Source organism: Microcebus murinus, chromosome 16 (genome assembly GCF_040939455.1).
Source record: "Microcebus murinus isolate Inina chromosome 16, M.murinus_Inina_mat1.0, whole genome shotgun sequence".
In the NCBI taxonomy this organism is placed as follows: Eukaryota; Metazoa; Chordata; class Mammalia; order Primates; family Cheirogaleidae; genus Microcebus; species Microcebus murinus.
Genome location: NC_134119.1, coordinates 63,906,922 through 63,934,567, shown reverse-complemented (window position 1 = coordinate 63,934,567; position 27,646 = coordinate 63,906,922). Strand labels below are relative to the sequence as shown.

The window sequence follows — 27,646 nt, the reverse complement described above, 5'->3', positions numbered from 1 at the left end:
AACCATTACCTCACCCACTGCCCTCCCTAAATTATTCTTTCATCAGTGAGGCAACTTACAGTATTTATGATATCAAGAGCAGAGTGAAAATAGGTGATGTGATACTAGGAGCTCAAGGAAGGAAAACTTTCAAGATTTTATAAAGGATTTATCCCTTTCCACATTATAACATTTTGTCTGTATCAATACAGCCCTTCCATTTGCCTTATGACACACATTTCAGTATCAGCAATTAAAGCCAAGGAAACATGGGAAACATTTACTCCTTCTGCTTTATGACCTAATCAATGGTTGCATCTGATATTTTGTGGGTTATAGGCATCCAAGTCTATTCTTGTGGTTCTTGGAATGAATACCTTATGGTAGTAGTAACACTAGCAAGAGTTCTAGATGCATCCACACCCCAATTGAATACAAAAGGAAATCCAGTCAAAGAAAAGTTGAGATCCTGTATTCCTTAAATGCAGTGCCCAGTACAGGTCAGCCCAATTTCCTTTTAGTATCTAAATTTTTGGCAACACATCGCTTCCCTTCTATAATCTGTTTTTCTTTCTTCTTTCTTTTTTCGTATTTTAAGCTTCTCCATTCTCTCTTTAATCGGATAGCCTCTTGGAATAGGTAAATAGTAGGTGGGTAGTTTGCTTTGGCTGAATTTACTTGGGTGCCACGTTTGAAAGAAAAAAATTTTCAAGAAAAAGGAGGTTGGGGCTGTTGAGCTCGACTAGCAGTATAGAACTAATTCAGACTGAATATCCGAAAGAGAATAGTGACTTTCCAAATAGTGACATATCCGAAAGAGAAAGCCAATTTGCAGGAAGCACTTCCCTGCAGGAGATCCGGGAACTGTCCAGAAGATCCACAGGGTCAGAGACACTCTACAAGAAAGGCGCCTTTAAGGTATGGTATGCTAGAGAAAATAAAATATACATATATTTATATATATGCATATACACACACATACACACACACACACACACATCACAGCTCCCTGTGTTTGGAAGCACTTCGGGTCTATGATGGCGCGGTTCCACAATTTGTTCCCGACCCACACACGATATGAAATTCAATCCAAGTTCTCGGCGTGGAAGCCGGCACTTCCGCCCTAAAAAGGCGACGCGGTGTTCTGGGAATTCTGGGAAGTGTAGTCGGTACGCCTGTGTACGCGGATAACTTCCGCTACAGGAGGCTGCAGCTGAGTCCCTGCTCCCGTCGGGAATTCTGGGAAGCGTAGTCCGGGAGGTCTCTGTAGGCAGAGTCACTTCCGCCCCAGGTACGCGAGGCCGCGGCCTTCGTTCCTCCCAGAAAGGTGAGCCCTCCCCTCCCGGTATTCCTCTCCCTGCCTCTACACCGATCTTTCTTCGTTTTGCTGTGGCCAGCGGTAACCAGGCGGGCGACCTTGGGGAAGAGAATGCGCCCACGGCGAAGGGCGGGGTCTGTATTCCCTTTGAATGAGCCTTCTCAAGTGTGGGGCTGTTGGGGCATCCCGGGCTTGGGGCCGGGGCCAGGGTTGTGCATCGCCCGGATGGAGGGTCTCTTGGGTTCTGCACTCCCTCAAACCTTTTCCCGACCATCAGCCAGCTCCGCAACTTCCTAGCATGTTAGGCAAGTATCTTAATCTCCCTCTGCCTCTGTTTCCTCTTCATCTAAATGGTATTAGTATCTACCTGATAGAGTTATTTTAAGAGTTAAATAAAAAGACTTAGAACCGAGCCTGCCTGACATGTGGTAGAAGACAAGTGTAGCTACTAGTACTTTTCAATTTTCCCAGAAGCAGTCAGTTCCCTGAAAGCATCTGTGAACCCATGATGAAGTCACAGCTCTAGCTGCACTGTCCCTGGCCCTTCTCTGATTCCTGAAGCAGATTTTTTTTTTTTTTTTTCCACGAGAGGGTCATTCCTGGCTGTTGTCAGGGGAGTCCACTGTAATATATGCAGGAGTTCTGATTAAATTCTGATTTCTCCCAGTCTCCTTTCCATCCCTAGCCTTAGCTTCTTGAAAAAAGCTGCAGGGAGAAGGAGGGAATGACCCTTTGACACCTGCAACAGAGTTTCACCTGAGTAGAATTTAGATCCTTCATTCTCCTGTGTCCTCCCTTCTCAGGGAAGAAGATATTTCCTTCACTCGTTGACAGATTCGGCCATAAAGATGCCCTGATACTTGTTCAGTAAAGGCAGGAAGGAATGGGGGAAGTACTTGGCCATGAGTAATAAAAATAGTATTTAAACATTTAGTACTAATTATCCTAAGAGTTTTATATGAATTAGCATATTTAATCCTCACAAGAGCCCTATGGATGGGGAATACTGTTATTCACATTTTAAAGATGAGAAAGCCAGGACACAGCATATTTTATCTTAGGTCACATAGCTAGTAAGAGGCTGAGCTGGAGTTTGAATTCAGATCGTTTCAATCCATTGCCTTACTTTTGAATGTGTTTAGTATCAGATTGAGAAGGCATATGTGGATTTTTGAAGAAAGCCATGAAAGCTATGTTAATGAGCTTTGACTTTTTGATAAGTTTTTTTTAGTCATCTGCAATTTAATTGTATTTTATTTGCAATAGTTATAGTTAATATTCTGATTATAGAAATGATTGCATATTGTAGAGGACTAAGGATACACATAAAGTATAAAAAATTTACCCATAACTGCAGAAATTAGCAATAACAGTATTAATGCTCTCCTCTTTGGTAGATTTATTTTTGGATTTTTACGTAAGTTTTACAAAACAAGCTTTTATTTTTCCCTCAAGCTTTTATTATGGAAATTTATATGTATTGAGAAACAAGCACAAAAAACTATACATATTCATAAATGGTCTATTCATAAATTCCAAAAACTGGGGAAAAAAACCCACTCCTGGGTTGGTGGATCATATGGAAAGTATGTGAGGGTTAGGTTGAGGTTCATCTTTACATATGAATGACCAACCATCCCAACACCATTTGTTTGGGTTCATTTCTGTACTGTCTTATGCTAAATTGATCTATGTGCATATTCCTCACCAATACCAAGATATTTTAATTGGTATAGCTTGATAGTAAGTCTTAAAATTAGATAGTTTGATTCCTCCAAATGTATTCTTTTTTTTTTTTGTCAAAATTGATTTAGCTATTCTGGTTCCTTGGCTTTTCCATGTTTTAGAATGTTTTCCATGTTTTAGAATCAGCGTATCTATATCTACAAAAAATTCAGCTGTGATTTTTTTTTTTTTTTTTTTTTTTTTTTGAGACAGAGTCTCGCTTTGTTGCCCAGGCTAGAGTGAGTGCCGTGGCGTCAGCCTAGCTCACAGCAACCTCAAACTCCTGGGCTCAAGCAATCCTGCTGTCTCAGCCTCCCGAGTAGCTGGGACTACAGGCATGTGCCACCATGCCCGGCTAATTTTATATATATATATTAGTTGGCCAATTAATATCTTTCTATTTATAGTAGAGACGGGGGTCTCACTCTTGCTCAGGCTGGTTTCGAACTCCTGACCTCGAGCAATCCGCCCGCCTCAGCCTCCCAGAGTGCTAGGATTACAGGCGTGAGCCACCGCGCCCGGCTTCAGCTGTGATTTTGATTGGCATTGTGTTAAATCTACATATCTATCTTTACCGTGTTGTGTTTTCCAATCATGAGTATAACATGTGTCTCCATTTATTTAAGTATTCTTTAATTTCTTATACCAGTATTTCATAGCTTTATACATACAGATCTGTGCATGTTTTTAGACTTATTCCTAGTATATCATTTATTCTTTTGGAGCTATTATAAATTGTATTGTTTTTAAATTTTGTTTTCCAGTTGTACATTGTTAGTGCATAGAATTACACCTGATTTTTGTGCTTTGACCTTGCATTCTTTGATTTTGGAGATATTGGTCTGTAGTTTTCTTTTTCCTACTGTCTTTGGTATCAGTAATTCTGGCCTTATAAAATGGATTGGGAAGCGTTCCCTCTTCTTATATTTTCTGGAAGAGATTATGTAGAATTAATGTTATTTCTTCTTTAAATATTTGGTAGACTTTACCAGTGAAACTATTTGGCTTAGAGATTTGGAAGGTTTTTAACAATGAATTCAATTTTATAATTATTCACGTTATTTCATCTTGTATTTGTTTTGGTACTTTATAATTTCCAAGGAATTGGTCCATGTCATCTAAATTTTCAAATTTATGTACATAGAATTGTTCATAGTATATATTCCCATATTTCTTGTTCCTTTGATGCCTGCCTGGTCTTAGTGAGATCCACTCATTCATTCCTGATTTTGGCAATTTTTGCCATCTCTCTTTTATTCTTTGCCAGTCTTGCTAGAGGTTTATCAGTGTTTTTGATCTTAAAAACAGACAAAAAAGGCTGGGCGCAGTGGCTCACGCCTGTAATCCCAGCACTTTGGTAGGCCATGGCCGGAGTATCGCTCAAGGTCAGGAGTTCGAATCCAGCCTGAGCAAGAGTGAGACCCCCCATCTCTACTAAAGATAGAAAGAAATTAATTGACCAACTAAAATATATAGAAAAAAATTAGCCAGGACTGGGTGCGGTGGCTCATGCCTGTAATCCTAGCACTCTGGGAGGCCGAGGCGGGCGGATTGCTCGAGTTCAGAAGTTTGAAACCAACCTGAGCAAGAGCGAGACCCCCGTCTCTACTATAAATGGAAAGAAATTAATTGGCCAACTAAAAATACAAAAAATTAGCAAAAAATTATACAAAAAATTAGCCGGGCATGGTGGTGCATGCCTGTAGTCCCAGCTACTCGGGAGGCTGAGGCTGCAGGATTGCTTGAGCCCAGGAGTTTGAGGTTGCTGTGAGCTAGGCTTAAGCCACTGCACTCTACCCCGGGCAACAGAGTGAGACTCTGTCTCAAAAAAAAAAAAAAAAAAAGAAAACCCATCAATGTTATACTTTTTGCTTCTAATAGTAAGACATATTTTGAAGAACTCAAGAGAAGATTAATCTATCATATTTTCCCAGATTTTTACCATTCTGTTGTTCCTCCGTCCTTCTTGGTGGTCCTAATTTCTTTCTGCTATCATTTCCCTTTTGTGTGAAGAATTTCCTTTGGTAATCCTTTTAGAGCAAGCCTGTGGGCTTTGAATTCTCTTAGTTCATCTGAGAGTATCTGTATCTCATCTTCATTTCTGAATATTTTTCTATACTACTGTATCCTAAGTATACAATTCTGCGTCGACGGTTCTTTTCTTTCACCACTTTAAAAGGACTGTGCCATGTCCTTCTGACTTCTGTGGTTTAGGATTCATGGGAAGCTTTGTACTCACAGGTGATAAGTTGTTCTTCTCTGGCTGATTTCAAGCAGTATTATCACCTGGCAGCCCCCTACAAAGGCAAATCCTTGAGTCCAGTCCCAAACTGACTTATTTAGAATTTTAAAGTGTTGGAACCAAAGGCTTTAATTTTTACTAGAGCTCCAGTTGATTATTATGCACTTAAAAGTTTGACAAGTATCTGTAGAATACCCTCACTTAACTTGTAAAGATTAGTTGTTTATCTTACATACAGTAGAATTTATTCTTTTTGGTGTACGTTTCTGAGTTTTGACAACTGCATTGTCATGTAGATTTCACCACCAACAGTCAAGACACACACAGCAGTTCCATCACCCAAAAACATTCTTTTGTGGTACCTTTTTGTAGGCAAACTCTTGCCCCACCCTTAACCCCAGGAAACCCCTTATTTACTCCGAACCCCATTCCCTTTTCCATAATGTTAGTTACATGAATGAAATTAATTTAGCATGTAGTTTTGTGGGTTTTTTGGTTTTGTTTTGAGACAGAGTCTCACTTTGTTGCCTGGGCTAGAGTGAGTGCCATGGTGTCAGCCTAGCTCACAGCAACCTCAAACTCCTGGGCTCAAGGAATCCTCCTGCCTCAGCCTCCTGAGTAGCTGGGACTACAGCCGTGTGCCACCATGCCTGGTTAATTTTTTCTATCTTTGGTAGAGATGGGGTCTCTTGCTCAGGCTAGTCTTGCACTCCTGACCTCAAGCAATCCTCCCACCTCAGCCTCCCAGCGTGCTAGGATTACAGGTGTAAGCCACCATGCCTGGCCAAGTCTAATAATCTTAAACAAGTTTATTTTCTCTGGACACATTTCTTTGCCTACTATAATCAAACATGATTTGATTAACTCATCACTGGTAAATTACTTTCCTTGCTTGAGTCAGAAATAGAAGCTGAATATCTGAATATCCCAAACTTAACTTTGGTTGCAGCCTCATTTTCATTATTTGTTTTTGTGAAGAAATTCTGTTCGGATGAGATATTAAATTTTCTAGTTTTTCTGACCATTGCTTTATTGTGACTTCAAAATATGTGTGATGAGTGCTTAGCCTGACAGTGTCGACATGATGCATTCTTTTAGCATTGAGCTATATTGTCACTGTATAATAAGCAAAAGGCTTTGACATCCAGTTCAATAAAGTATTTCACCTCTATTGTGCCTTAAAAGTGTGATAAAGTCTGTTTTTCTGCTCTTTTCTTGTTTTGGCATGATGAGTATGTACTGGTAACAAAGAAATTAAAATGTGTGGTATAGTATAATAATGCCTGTGATACTTGAAATGCTATTCAGTTAACAGCGTTTAACCCAATCAAGTTATCCCAGTGCTGAGTTACTGTGATTTGTATTGTGCATAGCAACAGTCCAAAGAAATGAGAGTAGCTGTTACAACTACACAACTCTGCCACTGTAGGGAGAAAGCAGCCATAGGCAATACATAAACAAATGAACATGCCTATGTACAGTACAACTTCATGGACAGTGAAATTTGAATTGCATATAATTTTCACATCATAAAATAACCTTTTGATTTGTTTCAACCATTTAAATATAGAAAAACTATTCTTATCTCACAGCCTGTACAAAAACGAGCAGCAGGATAGATCCCAGGCTCTGCTCCTGGCTTGTATTTTCTCTGTCAATTCTCTTGAGAGGCCAAATGGCCTAGTGCTTAGTTGCATGTGTTCGGTTTGCAAACTGCCTCTGTTCATGTCATAGTCTATGGTTTGCATCCCTCTCTGCAAATTGTAGTCACTTAGGGGGATTTCATAAAAACTCTTCTTTGACAGAACCTGATTAGTAGATCCTGGACGGGGGCCTGGGCATTGGTATTATCTTTAAAAACTCCCTAGAGATACCAGTGAGCTGGCAGATTGAGAGCCACTGTCTTAGTCATTGAGAACACAAACTCTTGGCTAATAATCCTGGCTGTTCTGCTGGCTAAATGCATAATTATGAGCAAGTAACTTAAAATCTTTATGCCTCAGCATTCTTAACTGTAAAAGAAGTTACAGATTGTCTAACCCTCTTGGATGATATGAGGATTAAATGAGGCAGTTCCTGTAAAGCCCATGATTTGGCTCTTGACTTCTTCTCACCACTTTTTAAGCTTCCTTTTGTTGATGGAAAAGAACCCAAGTGGAAGTGACCATGGCCTAAAACCACACCCAGGAAGCCTTGAGCAAGCAGACTCGCTGTGGTTGGGTTACGGTGTGGTTTTATACGTTTCAGGGAGACAAGAATTACACATAGAGTCATAAATCAGTGCATGGAAGTTATACATTGGTTTGGCCCAAAAAGGCAGGACATCTCGAAGCAAGGGATTATAGGTTATCATAATAGGTGGGTTTAAGAATTCTTTGATTTGTAATTGATTAAAGAAATGAAGCTTTGTCTAAAGGCTTAGAATATTTTAAGATGAGAAAGTCTTGTTAATCAGAGACAAGACACTAGACATAGACTTACGAAATCTGTTGGGTGAATTGTTTTGTGCATACATCTTGTGGATTCCACAGCAGTGGCCGTGTGGCCAGGAACTTGGGGGGTGGTGTGCCCTATTGGAGTAGCAGACCATTCTCCAAGGTGGTGCTGAAAGGCTCTGCCCTTATCCACAATTCATGATTACCTCTATTTAAAAAAAATTGGGGGGGAGTGCTTTCTCTTCCACAGGTAGCCTTCAAGCTGCCTGAGCACAAAATAACAAACTTTGAGGAAGAACCCACAAAATTAAACTCCTGATCTCCAGATCCTCCCAGTGCTCAAGCACTGAGCTACTTTATACAGATGAGCACACTGAACCCCACAAATGACCCTGTGAGTTAAGTGTTTTCATCACCATTGTTATTTTGTCAAATTGAGGCCGTCACATTTTTTGTTTGACTTAGCTGTAGTAGCGTCACAGGTTCCATTAGTCTTTTGTCATATCCATGTAGAAAGAGGAATGTACCATTGAGCCTTCTCTGGCTTCAGGAAGAATATTTACCAGCCCCTCTACTTTTTATACAGGTGGTCTCAATGTGGGATACTGGGCAACAGATAAAGTAAGAAGCCAGGGTTCCAGACATTCCTGAAGTTACGGGTGACTTTCCCTAGACAGAGCCATGACCTCTGCTGTCCAGATCTTACAAAACAACATTGTCAAGGAAAGTTTTATGGTGCAAAATAATATCTGCTTCTCTGCAGCTGAAAGGAAATAGAGAACCATGGTTGAGTTATAATAGCTTTCTGCTACTCACACATATAATCCTAACAACAATTGTATCATGTTGGCACTATTACCATCCGAATTTTGCAGATGACAGAATGGAAGCATTGGAATGTAACCACAGTGTAACAGCAAGTGTATATAGCAGCGCCTGGTTTTGAACACAGGCATTTTGTCCCGAGTCTGCTTTTCATGGGTACATTCCACTGCCTCTCCTTCCCACGTTTCCCAGGATCGGAATGAGCAGGCTGGGCGCTGCGAGGGCTGCTGGGTATAGCTGCGTGGGCTGTTCCATGCATACAGGAGGGCACCCTGCCAGGACAGCCCAGTGGTAGCTGGAATCCAGCCCACGCTGCCTGCTCCATAGACAGTGTGTGTGGCCGCATCTGCTGGGGGAAGAGGCACCTTTTTCTAATTTGCACAAAGATAAACATTTCCCTTCTTCTCACGGCTTCTTTTGTGTTACCCTGCTCTGCCTTCTCAGGTTTCTGCCTTCCCCTAGAAAAAGAAGGAGAAAATGACCAAATCCCAGGTGAGTTGATTTTCATTTCTGTCATTTAACATGTTACCTCATTTCCCCGTGAGTGGACACATAGTTTTCCTTTCTTTGCCAAGGGTAAAGAACAACAGACACTGAATATTGCTTCTGTTTTTGCCTTTTCTACAATTTCCTTTAAGTTTTTAATTTATTTTATTATTATTTTTATTTCACAAATAATAGTATAAAAGATAATAGAAATAAACAATCCCATACATTATCCCCCTGCTTACAAATCTTCTGTTTTTTTCCCATGGTCATTTTTAAAATAAGCATTCCTAACCATACTTGCAGTAATAGGTACAATTTTGAATTGGCATTTTTTTCCACTTAAAATAATAGCACTTAATTTTTATCATCTAATATTATTTCAGTGAACTGAAGGGGGGTTGTTACCCCCTTCCCCTTTTCTTTAAATTATTTCTCACTCACAAGCTTTTAAGCTCCTGAGGATTCTTTCAATTTTACATTATAGCATCAGATTTCCTACATACAATCTTTACTCAAAAAGCAATTCTGAGAGAATTAGGAAATTATTTGTCCTTAATGTTCTAGGGACTCAAAAATAAAAATATTTTTTTCCCCTAAGTGATACTTCAGGTACTTTGTAAAAAGAATACCTAAACTATGCTTTTTGTCTAATAGGATCCTATTAAAGGTAAACTTGGAAAAAAATAGATGTTTTCGTACAGGAAGAGCTAGATTCTTTTTCACCAGTACATGAAACTTTGTATGTGTGTGTCTTCATGTGTTTCATTATTCATGTGTAATTTCATTAGAGTAACACAGGTACTTAATTTAAAATTTAGTAGTGTGGACACTTTCCATCTGTCATGCTATTCACTGCCCCAAATAACTGTCTGAGGGGGACCTTAGAATCATTTGCACTGTTCTGAAAATAAGAGGTCCATGTTCATATAGGAAGATAAGTGTCTGGCCAACTCCAAAGTCTTTGCCTTCTGTTTCAAGGGTTTCAAGCATACCATTTGGGTGGAAAGACAGACACAAAAGCAAACACAACTCAACTGGAGTTCTTCATTCAGAGCTGAGGTTGTGGTGCCCTGAACTCCAGCCAGAACAATGCAATATTAAAAAGTCTTCATGTAAAAATTTTAAATTTCCCTACAGCAAAATGTTACAAAACAAATAGCAAAGTGGAATGAAAAATAATTACAGTGTACCTGGAAGAAAATACCTCAGTCCCTGCAAAATCCAATAAGGGTGAATTAAATAAATAATGTAATGTGTGTGATTAAAATAGGGGAGACAGACACCATCGGATACTGTTGAAACTAAAGCTTTTGTGGGGAAAATGTCATTATTGATAAAATTTGAAATATTAGTAGCTGAGGATGCAGTGGCATTTCAGGGACTTAACCTATAGGAGTGCCAACAAGAGGCATCAATTGAAAGTGTGAGGATTTGTTCTCTTACGGCCCTTCTGGTGGATGGAATTAGCAGTATGGAAGGCAAACAGAAGGCAGCTGTTTAATTTTGACCCAAGTCCTTCAGAATCCAGAACAGCTTCCTGTCCTTTACACCTTCTCAGCACTGCCCCGCTTTCAGAGTCTGCGTGTGTTTGGTGTCGTAGGAGATGGTGACATTCAGGGACGTGGCTGTGGTCTTCACGGAGGAGGAGCTGAGGCTGCTGGACTCTGCCCAGAGGAAGCTGTACCGAGAAGTGATGCTGGAGAACTTCAGGAACCTGCTCTTAGTTGGTGAGGACAGGTGCCCTGTGTAACTCAGTGGCAGCCTCCTGAGGGGTCTTCGTGCTCACTTGTTTGAAACTCTAAAAATCGTTTGAAAATCTAAAAATGATTTCAGGAATCCCACCTGTGCAACACAGACAAGATGTTTCTGATGATTCTCTCCCTTTGTTTTGAACTGTAAAATGGGCAAATTGTGGTCCTGCCCCCCTGCTTTGTCATCAAACCAGTTTATTAAGTTGCTCCAGCTTTTTTAGAGACAGGGTCTCACTCTGTCTCCCAGGCTGGGGAAGTGCCATCATAGCTCACTGGAACCTCGAATTCCTATGCTCAAGTGAGCCTCCTGCCCCCTGCTTCCCAGATAGCTAGGACTACAGACACATGCCACTATGGCCAGCTAATTTTTTTTATTTTTTGTAGAGACAGGGGTCTCACTATGTTGCCCAGGCTGGTCTTGAACTCCTGGCCTCAAGTAACCCTCCCACCTCGGCCTCAAAAAGTACTAGGATTATAGGTGTGAGCCACTACACTCCACCTCCAGCTTTTTTGTTTTTCAGGACACCAGTAACTGTTTATTACCTTGACTTTTTGGAGGTCTTTTTGTTTTTTCTTTGACAGTGTAGTTGTAAATAATTTTAAGCTTACAGAAAACTTGCAAAAGTAAAAGTTCTGAAGTGACATTTTTGAAGAGTACTGTCATCCTTCCCCCTATTTTTATTTTTTTGAGACAGTCTCAACTGTTACCCAGGCTAGAGTGCCGTAGCATCAGCCTAGCTCACAACAACCTCAAATTCCTGGGCTCAAGTGATCCTTCTGCCTCAGCCTCCCGAGTAGCTGGGACTACAGGCATGCGCCACCATGCCCAGCTAATTTTTTCTATATATGTTTAGTTGTCCAATTAATTTCTTTCTATTTTTAGTAGAGACGGGGGTCTTGCTCTTGCTCAGGCTGGTCTCGAACTCCTGATCCTCCCACCTTGGCCTCCCAGAGTGCTAGGATTACAGGTGTGAGCCACCGAGCCTGGCCTTCCCCCTATTTTTAATAGAACATTCCTAATGTTTCCTCAAAATTAGATTCAGATGATTCTGTGCAGGTGCTAACACTACATAGGTAGTGTATCCTTTGAGAGAATCACATCTGGGGGTGCTTGCTGGCCTGTTGTCCCTCACAGGTGATGTTAATTTTGATCATCCAGTCAAGACTGTGTGCACTTTCCCCACTATATAATTACTGCTTTTTCTGGCCTTGTAATCATAGGGCAACACTAGTATTTCCCTATAGATTTAATATCCAGTGGTGATTCTTGCCTTATCTAGTCTTTACCATGCTGGTTTTCTGACCTGGCATTTCCTTCACGTTTAGCAGTCAGCACTTGGCATTGTACAGTGAGCCAGAGCTCTACGCTTCTCAACCATGAATGTATTTGTTATTTGTAGGGACTTGTGAATTCTTCTTAAACAATGGTTTATAATTTATTACTGTCATTTTGATGTTAAAGTTGCCTAAAATTTGGCTCCTTTGTGTCCTTACAGCATTCCCCCAATTTTTTTTTTTGAGCATTTCCTTACTTTGGCATAGTTTGATGTTTTGTGTTTATCTTTTACTTTGTCCCAGCTCTGGAATCATCCTTTTCTCTTATTGGAGAATGGTATTTAACATCAAGGTCGGGATGCTAGGTCTTTGTTTCTTGGTCTCAGGGGATAGAGCTAGGAGGGCTCTGTGTGTGTGTGTGTGTGTGTGTGTGTGTGTGTGTGTGTGCGTGTGTGCGTGTGTGCAGATGTATTCATGTACATACAAGTACACAGACATATCCTTATAAATTTGCATATATGAAGAGATGTTCAGTTTCATTGAAAAAAGAGAAATATTAAAATTATACTGAAATACCATTTCTCACCCATGAGATTGGCAAAAATTCAAAAACTTAACACCGTACATTTTTTGGCAAAGCTGTTGAGCATGAAGCACTCTCATACATTGCAAAGAAGAATACAAAATGATACAGCCCCTCAGGAGGGGAAGTTTAAAGTATCTAACACAGCTATGTATTTCCTCTTCCCAGCAATCCATTTCTAGCAATTTGCTGTAAAGGTAGTGCCAAAGAGTATCAATAGTGTACTACAATTCATGTAAGAAAGATGGGAAAATGAGTACATGCCGAGGATTTCTATATCCGCTTATCTTTGTAAGAAGAAACACAGGAAGGAAGGATTAACCAGGAAATCATGAAGTTAGTTTCTTAGAGTGGGTGGGAAAAGGTGGAAGGAATGTGGGATACCTTTTGTCTAATGTTGACAAATTGAGACAAACTGGACATCAACAAACTTAAAAGCTCTCATTTTCCTGTCCATTTTTTTACAGCACATCAGCCCTTCAAACCAGACCTGATATCCCAGTTGGAGAGGGAAGAAAAGCTTCTGATGGTGGAGACAGACACCCAAAGAGGTGGGTGTTCAGGTGAGAACTGTGCAGCAGGAACACAGCAACCATGGAACTCCTTCTAGAACACCAGTCAGAACATGTCACTTCTCTGTTTAAACTCTCTAGTGGCTTCCCATTTTGTACCTAGTCAATCTAAAGTACTTCAAAGATATCTGTCCCCTCAACTCCCTTTAACTTTCCATATTCACTTCCTTTTTTTGTTCGGTCTTTTCCAGCAGCACTGCCCCATTGCTGCCTCTCAGACTTGTCACTTATGCTTCCACGTCAGGTTCCTTGCTTTTCCCCCTGCCTTGAGTGAATGAATTTGTTAATAGATGCATGATCTTGTTAAAAGATGCATGATCTCTTCGCTCTTCAATCCACCTTGAGACAGCTAATAGGTATAGGATAAATCCATGGAATTGAAGGATACTCCAGCCAGAATGTTGCTTGTCATCTAATGAATCCCTGTCCTGTTTAGCTGCCCTTGGGTATTCTTAGATAGGTAGCCATTAATCCTAAAAGATAAGAGTGCCAGTCAACTAAAGGAAGTATCAGAAATGAGCAATGCCGGCTGGGCGAGTTGGCTCACACGTGTAATCCTAGCACTCTGGGAGGCCGAGGCAGGAGGATCGCTTGAGCTCAGGAGTTTGACAGCAGCCTGAGCAAGAGCGAGACCCCATCTCTACTAAAAAAATAGAAAGAAATTAGCTGGACAACTAAAAATATATAGAAAAAATGTAGTCGGACATGGTGGCGCACGCCTGTAGTCCCAGCTACTCAGGAAACCGAGGCAGAAGGATTGCTTGAGCCCAGGAGTTTGAGGTTGCTGTGAGCTAGGCTGAAGCCATGGCACTCTTTGTGACAGTCTTACTCTGTTGCAAAAAATAATAATAATAATAAATAATGATCAATGCCAACATTATAATCGGCCTTCCTCATACAGCAATTTCAAGTGAGACATTCTTAAATTCATGTGCCCAGCTTCTTACCTTCCCATTCTGTCCTCTCCTCTCACCCTCCCATCCTCCAACTTGTGAACAGTCTTTTGACATACTTATAGTTCTGAAGAAGGATTTTCAAATGGACATTTATGTGAGTCCGAACATTTTGGTAATGTTTCTCGAGTCCTCTAGGCTCTGACATCAAAAGTCACCGTCACAACTGTGTGTAGCTAAGGATGCTCCTGGGTAGGAAAAAAGAGTCAATAAGAAATTTTAAAGCAACTTAATTCACATCTACTATTTTTTGTTTCTATCTTGGTTAAAATGCAGGATCCTGGCCGGGCGTGGTGGCTCACGCCTGTAATCCTAGCACTTTGGGAGGCCGAGGCGGACGGATTGCTCAAGGTCAGGAGTTCAAAACCAGCCTGAGCGAGACCCCGTCTCTACCAAAAATAGAAATAAATTAATTGACCAACTAAAAATATATATACAAAAAATTAGCTGGGCATGGTGGCGCATGCCTGTGGTCCCAACTACTCGGGAGGCTGAGGCAGTAGGATCACTGAGCCCCGGAGATTGAGGTTGCTGTGAGCCAGGCTGACGCCACGGCACTCACTCTAGCCTGGGCAACAAAGTGAGACTCTGTCTCAAAAAAAAAAAAAATGCAGGATCCTACATGGTGCTCCTGAGAGCGGGGGTCAATAAACTTTTTATCTGGAGGTCCAGATGGTAAACACTGTAGGCTTTTCTGGCCACATACAGTGTTTGTCACATATTCTTTGTTTTTCTTATGCCATTTTAAAAAAGTAAAAACTATTCTTAGCTCGTGGGCTGTATGAGAACAGGCCAAGGCCATAGATAGTGTTCCAATCTCCCTGCCTGATACCATCAGTAGGAACATAATGTCACCTTTTCAAATATCTTAATTTTCTTTACATACACTAACATGTTTATGTACTTTATATTAATGTAAAATTTGATCATGTACATTCTTATTTTTTTTTTTTTTTTTGAGACAGAGTCTCGCTTTGTTGCCCAGGCTAGAGTGAGTGCCGTGGCGTCAGCCTAGCTCACAGCAACCTCAAACTCCTGGGCTCGAGTGATCCTTCTGCCTCAGCCTCCCACGTAGCTGGGACTACAGGCATGCGCCACCATGCCCGGCTAATTTTTTATATATATATCAGTTGGCCAATTAATTTCTTTCTATTTATAGTAGAGACGGGGTCTCGCTCTTGCTCAGGCTGGTTTTGAACTCCTGACCTTGAGCAATCCGCCCGCCTCGGCCTCCCAAGAGCTAGGATTACAGGCGTGAGCCACAGCGCCCGGCCTCATTCTTATTTTTAATATACTAATTTTTCTCCATTGATACTTTGGGGAAATCCCTCTCAGTCTAAGATTATAATACTTTTATTTATTTTTTGTCATAGACACATAATCTAGTATGTGAAGATAATGTGCATCATTTAGCCATTTCCCACTTGATGGGCATTAGCTTCTTTCTTTCTTATTTTTTAGATTATTACAGACAGTACAGCAATAAAAATCCCAATCCAAATGTTCTTGGGTCCTGGTGATTGTATTTCTATGGAATAAATTAACCTGGTGACTCAGATAGTAAAACCACTCTTTACTAAGCATTAAGTTTGGAGTTGTAACCAAAATAAACACTTAGTCCCCATTGGCTTTCCTGTAACCTGTGGGAGCTGATTTGATTTACTCAGGTGAAGAAACATTTTTAAATTGAGGATTCTTATAACCCACCCTCTTGGCAGTTCCCCCCCAGAAGAAATAGCTCTATCTGCATTTACACTGGGAAAGAGTAAGATGTCTACAGATAATAGCTTCTAAACTATCCATTTCTTTGCAAGATTTTCTAAATTGCAGCCCATGCATCTCTTCAAAGTCATCATCCACATTCCTGCTCCCTAGAGTCCCTTTTCCTATCCTGGGCAGAGAAGATTCAGGATGAGAGAAGCAAGAACAATGAAGAGTGACACCCTTCTTTCTCTCCATCCCCTATTCAAAAATAGGCTATGTTATTTCTTTACCTCTGTTCCCCACAAGTTCTCTGTTAGATAAACAACTGATGACGTAGATTTTAGAGTTTCAAACCTTTGCTCTCATTAAGATCTAGTGTATAATTTTCAATGGGCAAACATTGCAACCTGAGAAATAAGGAATTTTTACACCCTCATGGTTCATACATCATGAGGGAGAGAAAGAATATATTTCAAGTGGTAATTTCTTCCTTATATTTTGAATCTACAGTCCATGTAGACATGAAATCAGGAGATGCAAGCCTACCTATTGATATTTTTCCAAGATTTCACATTTGAACTTTTTATTTGAGCCCTATAATTGTTTGATTAAGGACTTTATCTCTTCTTTAACTATTCAGACCAGTGGTTTTCATAAGTTTTTGGCTGTGACCCTCAATATGTAATGTAACTGAGGACAGACCCATGTATATGTGTCTGACAGCCAAAACCATTCATAGGCCCCACCTATGGGTCTTTTAGATCTCATACTTTCATTTCATCCCCAAGAAATTCTTGTGACCTTTGCTTTTCTCATCATCAGCATCATCTTGAGTGTAGCCCTACCTCTCCTACAGCCTTTCAACTTTCCAGCAAAATTGCCACCAACACTAGTTCTTTTCTCACTAAAAATAACTTATATGTACACACCTTTCTAGTTCTGTAAGAATAACTCAAACTGTGCTTTATGCATCCATATTTATTGAACAACTACTATTCAGTAGGCATTGTTGTAGGCAGTGAGGGTGATTCAGTGCACAAAACACAGTGCTGGTGCTTGTGGATAATCCATTCCAGTGTAGAGAGAGAGACAAACACAAAGAAAATAAGGGAGAATTACGTTTGAGGATAATATTCACAAAAATATCCCCCTTTATTGCTTTCTTTTCTGGATGCTATAGAGACTTGATGTGCTGTCAAGTGTTAGAAGAGTGCACTTGTTTATTAATTTAACCTTATTTAACCAGATGTCCTCAGGGAGTATATTTCTCACCAGGATATGAAGTTATGCTGTCTGCTTATAATCGGAGCTTTAATAACTAGGTGACAAGTCATTTCTACCCAAATATGCCTGTCTTCAACTCTTTCTGGTACCTCAGATTCCCTAAACATTCATTTTCCAGTAAAATGACACAAGCCAAGGTGAGTATTCATTGTGTTTTGTTCTTGGCCAATGAGTGCCTCAAAGGATACCTGTAGGTGCCAACATTTTTTTCTGATATCTTTTGAATTGAATTCTATCATTGTGTTTCACATTATGACCTGGACTGTGGCCCTTTGTAATTATGAAATATCTTTTGAAAGGAGTTAAAACTGATAATGGCTGACAGTGACTTAGAAGAGCTTATTCATGTGAGGATAAATAACTCATGCCTCAAGCATAGGTTAAAGGTCTGTATTTACCTTCGTCTAGCTTTTAACACACGGTCTCTTTACAAACAAATAATATAACCATGTCCATATGCCAGAGAAAAAATAAAAAGTTATTATCAGGACAAAAAGCACTTGTCTACTTGCAACTATATTCTTTCCAATTTGAGAATATTCTGTTCTCTTCTTCAGATCTCCAGGCAACCCATGCTAAACCCGTGATACATGTTTATGGTTTTACTAGGCCTTTTGAGCAGGGCCATCATGTTTGATGTCCAGGTTGTGTTGGGAAGCCCTGATTCTGAGGCACACAGCCTGAATTATGTGGATCCTACTTATATACAGGTTGAGTATTCCTTATCTGAAATGCTTGGGACCAAATTTTTAGAATATTTGCATTATATTTACCAACTTACCAAACCTAATCTGAAATATGAAATGATCCAATGAGCATTTCCTTTGAGCATCATGTTGAGCACTCAGAAACTTCCAGATTTTTGAATACTTTAGCTTTCAGATTTTAGATTAAGGATACTCAACCTGTACCTGGTGATAGCCAAAGAAGCAGCATTTTCTAAGAATTCTTAGAAGCCATGATATGAATTTTCCTCTGATTCATTTTATGATGTAAGTGTAAAATCTTGAAATCTCTGAATAAATCATTGACTTGTACATATGTCTGAATTCTTTTATTGTTATAGGAAACAAGAATCAACAAAAGATGGAGAGTATTCAAGAAGTGGGATTAAGCTACCTATCCCCCAAAGAGCTTTCTTCCTGGCAACAAGATGCAGATGGGTTAGTCAGTTGTCAAGATTCCATGAAAAATTTTCCAGGGAGGAATTCAGAGTTACAAGAACAAGGCGATTCCCTCTGCCACGTTCAGACAGTAATACCAATTCATATTTCTGAAGATGAGAACTATACATTAACTCATATAGGAGATGGTTCCAATTATATAAAAAGTCAAGAGTTTCCTTCTTGGAGGGCCCAGCATTCTTGGAGGAAAATGTATCTGACAGCGTCACATAATTATCAGTGTAGATGTCAGCAAATTTCCATGAAAAATAATTTTTATAAGTGTGACAGCATCAGTTGGGTCTCACATCACAACGATAATCTAGAAGTACAAAGAAAAGAAAAAAACTACAGCTGCCATGACTGTGGCAAAGATATCATGAAGGTATCCTTTCTTAACCAGGATTCAATTCAAGCAGGGCAGAATCCCTTCCCATGTACTGAGTATAGAAAAGCCTTCAGTAATGACTCTAGCTCTGAAGTTCATCAGCAGTTCCACTTGGAAGGGAAGCCCTGTACATACAATCCATGTGGAAAGGTCTGTAGGAATAGTCTAGTTCTTCATATTCATCAGAATATTCAGAGAGAAGAAGATGGTGGTGAGAGCTCACATCTGCAGTCCCATCAGAGAGAACGTACAGAGGAGAAACCATGTAAATGTGGTGAATATGGTGAGAACTTGAATCAGTACTCCTCCCGTAATACTTACGAGCTTATCCACTCAGGGGAGACGTCCTATAGGTGCAACGTTTATGAGAAAGCCTTCAGTCATAGCTTAGCCCTTAATAGTATTTTTAGGGTTCAAACTAGGGAGGAGCCCCATGAATATGAGGAGAATGGGAATGTCTTTAATGAGAGTTCATGTCTTCAAGTCCATCAGAAAATCCACACTGAAGAGAAACTATACACGGGTATAGAATATGGAAAGGGTTTCATTTGTCATTCAAATCTTAACATTCAGCATAGAGTTCACATGAAAAAGAATCCCTATAATTCTGAGGAATGCAATAATGGCTTCAATCTGGCTTCACATTTTCAAGATCTTCAGGTAGTCCACAGTAGGGAACAACCATATAAACATTATATATGCAGTAACAGCTTCAGTCAAAATTTGTATCTTCAAGGCCATCAGAAGATTCACATTGGAGAGAAAACTTATGATGAGTGTGAGAATGTCTTCAACTGGAGTTCAAAACTTAAAGATCATCAGAGAGTTCATACTGGACAGAAGCCCTACAAATGCAATGCATGTGGCAAAAGCTTCAGTCATAGATCAGTTCTTAATGTTCATCAGAGAGTCCACACAGGAGAAAAACCTTATAAATGTGAGGAGTGTGATAAGGGATTCAGTCGGAGTTCATACCTTCAAGCCCATCAGAGAGTCCACACCGGAGAAAAGCCATACAAATGTGAGGAATGTGGGAAGGGCTTTAGTCGGAATTCATATCTTCAAGGCCATCAGAGAGTTCACACTGGAGAAAAACCATACAAGTGTGAGGAATGTGGTAAGGGCTTCAGTCGGAGTTCACACCTTCAAGGCCATCAGAGAGTCCACACTGGAGAAAAACCATTCAAATGCGAGGAGTGTGGGAAGGGCTTCAGTTGGAGCTTTAATCTTCAAATTCATCAGAGAGTTCACACAGGAGAAAAACCCTATAAATGTGGAGAATGTGGTAAAGGCTTCAGTAAGGCCTCAACTCTTCTAGCCCATCAGAGAGTCCACACGGGAGAGAAGCCTTACCAATGTCATGAGTGTGGCAAGAGCTTCAGTCAGAGATCGTACCTTCAAAGTCATCAGAGTGTCCACTCTGGAGAGAGACCATATATATGTGAGGTATGTGGGAAGGGCTTCAGTCAGAGAGCATATCTTCAAGGTCATCAGAGAGTCCACACTAGAGTGAAACCATATAAATGCGAGATGTGTGGGAAGGGCTTTAGTCAGAGTTCACGCCTTGAAGCACATCAGAGGGTCCACACAGGAGGGAAACCATACAAATGTGAGGTGTGCACAAAGGGCTTCAGTGAGAGTTCACGCCTTCAAGCACATCAGAGAGTCCATGCAGAAGGGAGACCCTATAAATGTGAACAGTGTGGTAAAGGTTTCAGTGGGTATTCCAGTCTTCAAGCCCACCACAGAGTCCACACTGGGGAGAAACCATACAAATGTGAGGTGTGTGGAAAGGGCTTCAGTCAGAGATCAAACCTTCAGGCTCACCAGAGAGTCCACACAGGAGAGAAACCATATACATGTGATGCATGCGGTAAGGGTTTTCGTTGGAGCTCAGGTCTTCTCATTCATCAAAGAGTCCATAGTGGTGATAAATTCTATAAAAGTGAAGGGTATGGTAAGGATTATCCTTCAGCAGAGAATCTACACAGAAATGAAGATTCTGTTTTGTTTTGAAGTCCTCAAATGGGAGCTGAAATTTTCCAGTCACTAGAGTTCTTTTAATATTAAGAGAATCTTTTTCAAATGAAACTGTAATGTTTCTGCCCAACTTCAACATTCATAATGGTCAGGAGACCACACAGCAGAGACTTTTAATGAGAGGGGCTCCATAAGGGATTTTTTGTCAGAACTTCAACATCAGTCGTTGCACAGGAGCTCTGGTTTTGTAGACTTACTACAAAAGACTTACTACAGACTTAGTAAGTCTACAAAACGGCATTTCATAACTCATTGTAGGTGCTCAGTACTTTTTGCTAAATGAGAAAAGGTATGTAAATGTTTGAAAATTTTATTAAGCTCATTTTAAGGAACTTCATTTAAAATGTATTTGGAGGAGGAATCCTGCAAGTAATCTTAATAAAATCATTTCAGGCAAATACATATTACTTGAAATGTAGAACATCAAGCAGTATTGCAATCTGAAATAACATGAATTTGGTTGTAACCCTCTATTGGAATTGGTTCCTGTCCTTTGTTCCATCTTGAGCAGGGCTGTATTGAATTTCTTAACATTTGGTATACTGTATACAGTATATATACCATCAGTTGAAGTTTAGCTTTGTGTGCATTTATATGTACACATGTGTGCACTTTAAATGACAGTACAAACTGATAATGTTTCTGGTTAACTTTGCAAAAATGGAAAACTATTTTACATAATTGAATTTCTATTCCTGCCATGTGTATTAAGGCAAAGTTTTACTGTAATATTTAGAAAGTGTCAGAAATGGTTACTGATGGCAAATACTTTTTAATAAATGTCAAAGAGTTACAATACTTGGTTTTTCACTCTCCATATTTCCGTCAAAGTGCATTTGAGCTGCCTGATTTCTAAGTGTAGCCTTTGTCCAATCCAAATCTCCTTAGGCAGAGTCTGTGATAAATTTGAAGGACTTTAATTCTGTCCTGTTCTCCAACCCTGTACTTCTCCCACTCACACACAAAAAAGGGGAAAATTCTTGAATTTTTCAAAGCATTTTATCAAATATATTGACTGTTAGGGTAGGATGGCCATTTAGTTGCTGGTCTCTATCTTTAAGAGCAATGTGTTTGTTGGTGGGAGTGAAAAATACATGCTTGTCATCAAATATATATTTAAAAAATCAAGTTCTATATATATTGCAAAATGTAAAATGTGCATCTGACAATCATAGAATTTATGATTAATCTTAACAGTGAGAAAAGATCTTACAATAGTAATTTTTTAAACTGGAAATAAATGCCCATCAGTAGGAATGTGGCTGTTTCTATATGTTCCTATATTATGGAGCTACAGAAAGTATGGAATAGATCTAAAATGACAAGAAAGGATCATACATATTGTTTAGTGAAAATGAGGATTGTACCTTTATATTATCCAGTTAATTTAAGTCCGTATACATATATGTTCAAAAACATGCTTATAGATGAGGTGTGGAAGGTTACTCATTATGATTGCAGTGGTAGGTTTTTCTGTTTGTTTTTGTACTTGGTTTAAAAACACTGGACTGGGTGCGGTGGCTCATGCCTGTAATCCTAACATTCTGGGAGGCTGAGGCAGGAGGATTGCTTGAGCTCAGTAGTTCAAGACCAGCTTGAGCAAGAGTGAGACCCTGTCTCTACTAAAAATAGAAAAAATTAGCCGGGCATGGTGGCATGTGCCTGTAGTCCCAGCTACCCGGGAGGCTGAGGCAGGAGGATCACAGGAGCCCAGGAGTTTGAGATTGCTGTGAGCTAGGCTAATGCCATGGTACTCTAGCCTGGGCAACTGAGTGAGACTGTCTCAAAAAGAAAAACATTTATAAAGAACATTTCCTAATTTTACCAAAGAAATGACCAACTCTTGAGATATTATCCTTATACTTAAGAACTCATTATGTGATTACTCTGTTTCATTACATGGCATTATGGCCAGAATTATAAAAAACCTAATGTTAATTTTTAAAATTTTCTGGATTTTTGAGGATACAGATAAGTTAGGTTTTTACAACTTTGTCTTTCTGTGAAATTTCATTAGGTCTCAAAGTCCACATAGCCGAGGATGTGCTAGTGGAATCTAGTAGTAGAAATTGATACATCACATTTTTTTGGTCAGATTTTCCTATGTTGGATGAATAGGATGCCCAAAGCTCTGGATTAACCTGGATTCCAAGGTGCTGGTTCAAGTTGTACAGTATCATCAGAAATCCAGGGCTTCTAATGCATTTCTTTGCTGTTATCACTTAAACAGGGAGATCATGAGAGCTCGTGGTAGTTTTATCAGTTATGATGCTTTTAGTTATAAGTATCAGAAAATTCAGGACTGTTTAAACCAAAAATTTTTTTACTTCATATAAATGATAAGATACAGCTAGGGTAAGATTTGGGTCTGGGTGAGACGGGACCTTTATATTGCTTTTCTTTAATTCTCTTGTGTCCTTTTATGTGAACTTTAGTCTTCAGCTTGTTCTCAATATGGGAGTATCACTTGCTTTTTTTGTTCACAGCTGAGGGAAGAAAGCCTCTGTCTCAGTTTATTATATATACTTCTGGCTCCTCAAAATGCATAGGATCTCTGGCCCTCCTATTTCCACTCAAGACTGAGACTAACCAAGATAAAAGAGGAAATCCCTGGATCCTACAAACAGGCTTGTCTACTCCTAGTGACAAGCAATAGCGGGCTACCTCTAGGTAAAGAGAAGAACATGGGCAGATAATCCTGCAGAACAGGTGCACATGTATGACCAAAATCTAAGGATTGAACAGGAGCATTGAGAAAAATCCTCTAGTACTCCAGCTCCCACTCTAAGCACAAGGGAAACACTAGAGAAATTTGAAGTCAGTGCTACCCTTAAGATAAATATTGAAACAACAAAATCCAATGCCTGACTAGATCAATTCAGTTCTCCACCCTAACATCCTAGCTGAACAGATATGTAGGTCCAATTCCAGGAGAAAAATACGATTTACTTCAGTCTCTACTATTCTATATATGTTATTAATATCTGGCATTTGATTTTTTTAAAAAATACAAGATTAAAAAGTGAGAATAACCTTCTGCCAAGAGACAACAGGCCAGTTAATAAAATCACACTTAGAGATGACCATATTTTAGAATTACCAGACAGGAAATTATACATAACTGATTAATATGCTAAAGGCTCCATTGAAAAGGGCAGACGACATGCATGAACAGATGGAGGACTTCAGTGGAATTTAGTAGTCAAATGGGAAATGATAGAAAAGAAAATTTAGCATAATACTTTAGCTTTTATCAGAATGCTTTTGAAGAACAAATTGGCTCCGCTGAGAAAAGTGTCAGAGAAGTTGAATTGAACTTTATATTGAAGATAATATAAATTACCCAAACTAAAACACAAAAAAGGTGTGCAGAAAACAATAACAATTGGACAACATTGTAGGATCTCATATTTGCATAATTGGAAGCCCGAGGTGGGGGAGAAGAGAGCAAATGGGAAGAAAAGATATTTAAGGAGATAATGGCTGAGAATTTTCCAAACATAAAAGATTTCACTCAGATCCAAGAACTTGAGAATACCAAAGCATGATTTAAAAAAAACAAAAACAGGCACATCATTGACAAACAGCTCACAATGGACAATGCGAAGAAAATATTAGTAGCAGAGAAAAAGAATACCTTACAAACAAGACTTCTCATCAGAAACCATTCAAGCCAGAAGACAATGGAGTTACATCTTTAACATTTTGAAACAAAAATACTGACAATCAAAAACTATAAACCCATTGGGAAAAAAATCAGTGCAAAATAAAGACTTTTTCAGGTGGAACAGAAGTTAATAGAATTCACTATTGGCAGACCTGCACTGTAAAATATTAAAAGACTGCACAGATAGGAAGAATAGCATACCAAAAATAGATTTGGATATACCAAAACAAAGAACTATGAAAATCATTAAGATGAGGGTAAATATAAAATTTTATTTCACTTTATTAATAAAATACAATTTACTAAGGCAAAAATAGGGGTGAGGTTTTATGAGTTTATAGCATATATAAAAGTAAGATGGTTTGTAACAGTACCACAAAACGGCGGACAGAAATTGGAAATACACCATTGTATTCTGTGCATGAATTGGCATAATATTACTTGAAGATAGACTGTGAAAAACTATAGGCATATATTTTAAGCCCTAGAGAAACCATTTAAAAAGTTTTTCAAGTGCTACATCTTATAAACCAGTAGTGGAGATAAAATGGAATCAGAGGACTTCCAGTTCCAAAATGGCAGCATAGAAACTGGCTTCACTACCCTGGCCCAACAAAAACAAAAATCATGTATACAGCACGAAGATTATCACCAGCAATATCTGACTGAGAACTCAAAAATAAAGTGGACACAGTTCCTAGGACCACAGAGAAGTAAAAAAGCTCCAAGAGAATTGGACTTCTGTATCTGCAATGCTCCCTCCTAATACTGCCTGCAGAAAATGCTCCCCATCCCCAACACACACACTAATGGTTTCTACACTGGAAAAAGATCAAGGTGAAAGGAAGCTCAGCAATCTCCAAGATGACACAGAAAGGTAATTCAGAAATTTATCAGAGAAATTTAGCAAAGGGATTAATTAAACTAATAAACAGAAATCTTAGAACTGAAAAACACATTTGCTGAACTGAGAATTTCATTAGAGGCACTCAATAGTGGAATGGTTCAAGTTGAGGAAGGAATCAATGAGCTTGAAGATAGGCTATTTGAAAATATGCAACCAGAGGAGAAGAAAAATAAAAACTAATGAAGATTGCCGGCTGGACACCTGTGGCTCAAGCCTGTAATCTTAGCACTCTGGGAGGCCAAGGCAGGTGGATCGTTGGAGCTCAGGAGTTTGAGACCAGCCTGAGCAAGAGGAAGACCCCCATCTCTACTAAAAATAGAAATTAATTGGACAGCTAAAAAATATATAGAAAAAATTAACTGGGCATGGTGGTGCATGCCTATAGTCCCAGCTACTCGGGAGGCTGAGGCAGAAGGATTGCTGAGCCCAGGAATTTGAGGTTGCTGTGAGCTAGGCTGACGCCATGGCACAGTAGCCTGGGCAACAAAGTGAGACTCTGTCTCAAAAAAAAAAAAAAAAAAAAAAAAAGATTGCCTACAAGATCTAGAAAATTACCTCAAAAGACCAAAACCTAATCGTGCACTTCAAGTAACTAGAAAAGCAAGACAAACCAAACTCCAAATTAATAGAAGGAAAGAATAAAGATCAGAGCAGAAATGAAATTGAGACTAGAAAAATGATATAGATCAATGAAATGAAAAGTTGGGTTTTTTTGAAAAGATAGAATTGACAAGTCTTTGGCTACATTAAGAATAAAAGAGAAGACCCAAACAAATAACATCAAATTTTAAGAGACATAACAACTGAGACCACAAAAATACAAAAAATCATTAGAGACTATTATGAATGATGATAAGCCAACAAACTGGAAAACGTAGAAGAAATGGGTAAATTCCTGGACACAGGCTGGGAGTTCCAGACCAGCCTTGGCAACATAGAGCCTCTCTCTACAAAAAATTAAAAAATTAGCCAGGTGTGGTGGCACCTGTCTGTAGTCCTAGCTACTGACAGGCTGAGGCTGGAGGATCACTTGAGCCCAGTTGTTTGAGGTTGCAGTGAGCTATGATCACACCACTGCACCCCAGCCTGGGTGACAGTGAGACCTTAATAAGTAAGTGAAGTTCAAGGTATTTTTCTGTCCTAATCAATGTTTGTATCCCCCTTTTTTTTGTAGGTTCTTAGCATATTGGAATGAATAGCTCATTGCACAAAACACAGTCAAAAGCCCTTAGGTGCCTTGTGGAATAAAGGAGACAAACACGTTACTCCCTTCTCTCTTCACGTCTCCACTCCCAGACATACACACAGCTTGGTCACTAAGAACGGAAACTTCTTCCTTCTCTGACAGTTCAGTTTCTATTCTACACCAACGTGACTGTTCAGCTGTCTCCATTAGCATGCCTTTATTCCAGGATACTCCTGCCCAAGCAAACCGCTTGATTTATTATAGGAACTCCACAAAGGCCAAGTGACTGTTCAGTCTCTTCCGAGAGAGTATCAACAGATTGTACCTTAAGATTCCTTGCCTCAAAAACACTTGCTATTTCCAACAATCTTGGCTGTAGTATCATGATCATTACGAAATCCTAATCAGGTTTCCTGCATTGAAAGACTTGTTCGCCTTAAACCTAACTTCCAATATTTTCAATCAATTCCGACCTGGTCTTGACACTTTGCTCTGTCAAGGTGCAAAGCTCTGCCGGAGTGGTGTTCTTCCTTACAGCGGTATAAACTTCTTTGGGTTTTTTTTGTCTTATCAACAGGTTGAATTGGTGGTATTTGGGGAGCTGGCATTCCACACAAGTTTGAGATCCAGCGTTCCTTATGCCACAGCTCAGCCAATGTCACTTATACCTTTCCCACTTTTAGCCTACCCTTTGCTTCCCCTAAAAATTTTGGTTTTTAACTTATTTTCATAACGCAAGCTTCGCTTTTCTCTTTGATACGGCTGCGCTTTTTAAAATTTGCCATTACTTTCTCATGAGCTTCTACAAATGAATAAAACGAAAAGGAATCTGACAGTAACTGCGCCGGGTAACTGACTCACACCGAGCCCGCGGTAGTCAAAGCAAAAGCCTTCTCAGCCGGTGGGAAACGCGTCCTTCGAGCATTCTGGGAAATGTAGTCCAGGAGGCGCGAGAACGCCGCGGCGCTTCCGCTCGGGGATTCTGGGAAGTGGAGTTTGTTAACTGCGTGCAGGCGGAGGCACTTCCGCTCCAGGAAGGCGAGGTCGGCTCCGAGATTGCTCCCGGGGCGGTGAGTCAGCCGCGGGTCCCCAGGACCTCCGCGAGCCTCCCGGCCTGGGCGCGGGGCCAGCGGTGACCTGGTCCTTGGCGTGGGCGAGAG

The 27,646-nt window shown here is 39.8% G+C and overlaps 2 protein-coding genes across 3 annotated transcripts in view; one reads left to right on the top strand and one right to left on the bottom strand.

Annotated features, from left to right (window-relative positions):
• Window positions 1–27,646, bottom strand: part of BCAM (basal cell adhesion molecule (Lutheran blood group)) — a 366,430-nt gene that overhangs the window by 286,506 nt on the left and 52,278 nt on the right. The window lies entirely within an intron of this gene.
• On the top strand, window positions 1,233–21,819 carry ZNF112 (zinc finger protein 112). 2 transcript variants are annotated; one of them, XM_012761335.2, is made up of 5 exons: window positions 1,233–1,306; window positions 8,969–9,016; window positions 10,614–10,740; window positions 13,090–13,173; window positions 18,202–21,819. In XM_012761335.2, the coding sequence occupies exons 2-5, from the start codon at window positions 9,002–9,004 to the stop codon at window positions 20,700–20,702; spliced, it is 2,727 nt and encodes a 908-aa protein (XP_012616789.2). In that variant the 5' UTR covers window positions 1,233–1,306; window positions 8,969–9,001; the 3' UTR covers window positions 20,703–21,819. The 2 variants fall into 2 exon arrangements, with proteins under 2 accessions (XP_012616789.2, XP_012616786.2); XM_012761332.2 differs by having other exon boundaries at window positions 13,090–13,185.

Bases quoted from the DNA above. Each gene is read 5' to 3' on its own strand.
- ZNF112 (XM_012761332.2), top strand. The intron at 10,741-13,089 runs GTGAGGACAGGT...ATTTTTTTACAG, and splicing joins CAGGAACCTGCTCTTAGTTG to CACATCAGCCCTTCAAACCA. The intron at 13,186-18,201 runs GTGAGAACTGTG...TTATTGTTATAG, and splicing joins CCAAAGAGGTGGGTGTTCAG to GAAACAAGAATCAACAAAAG.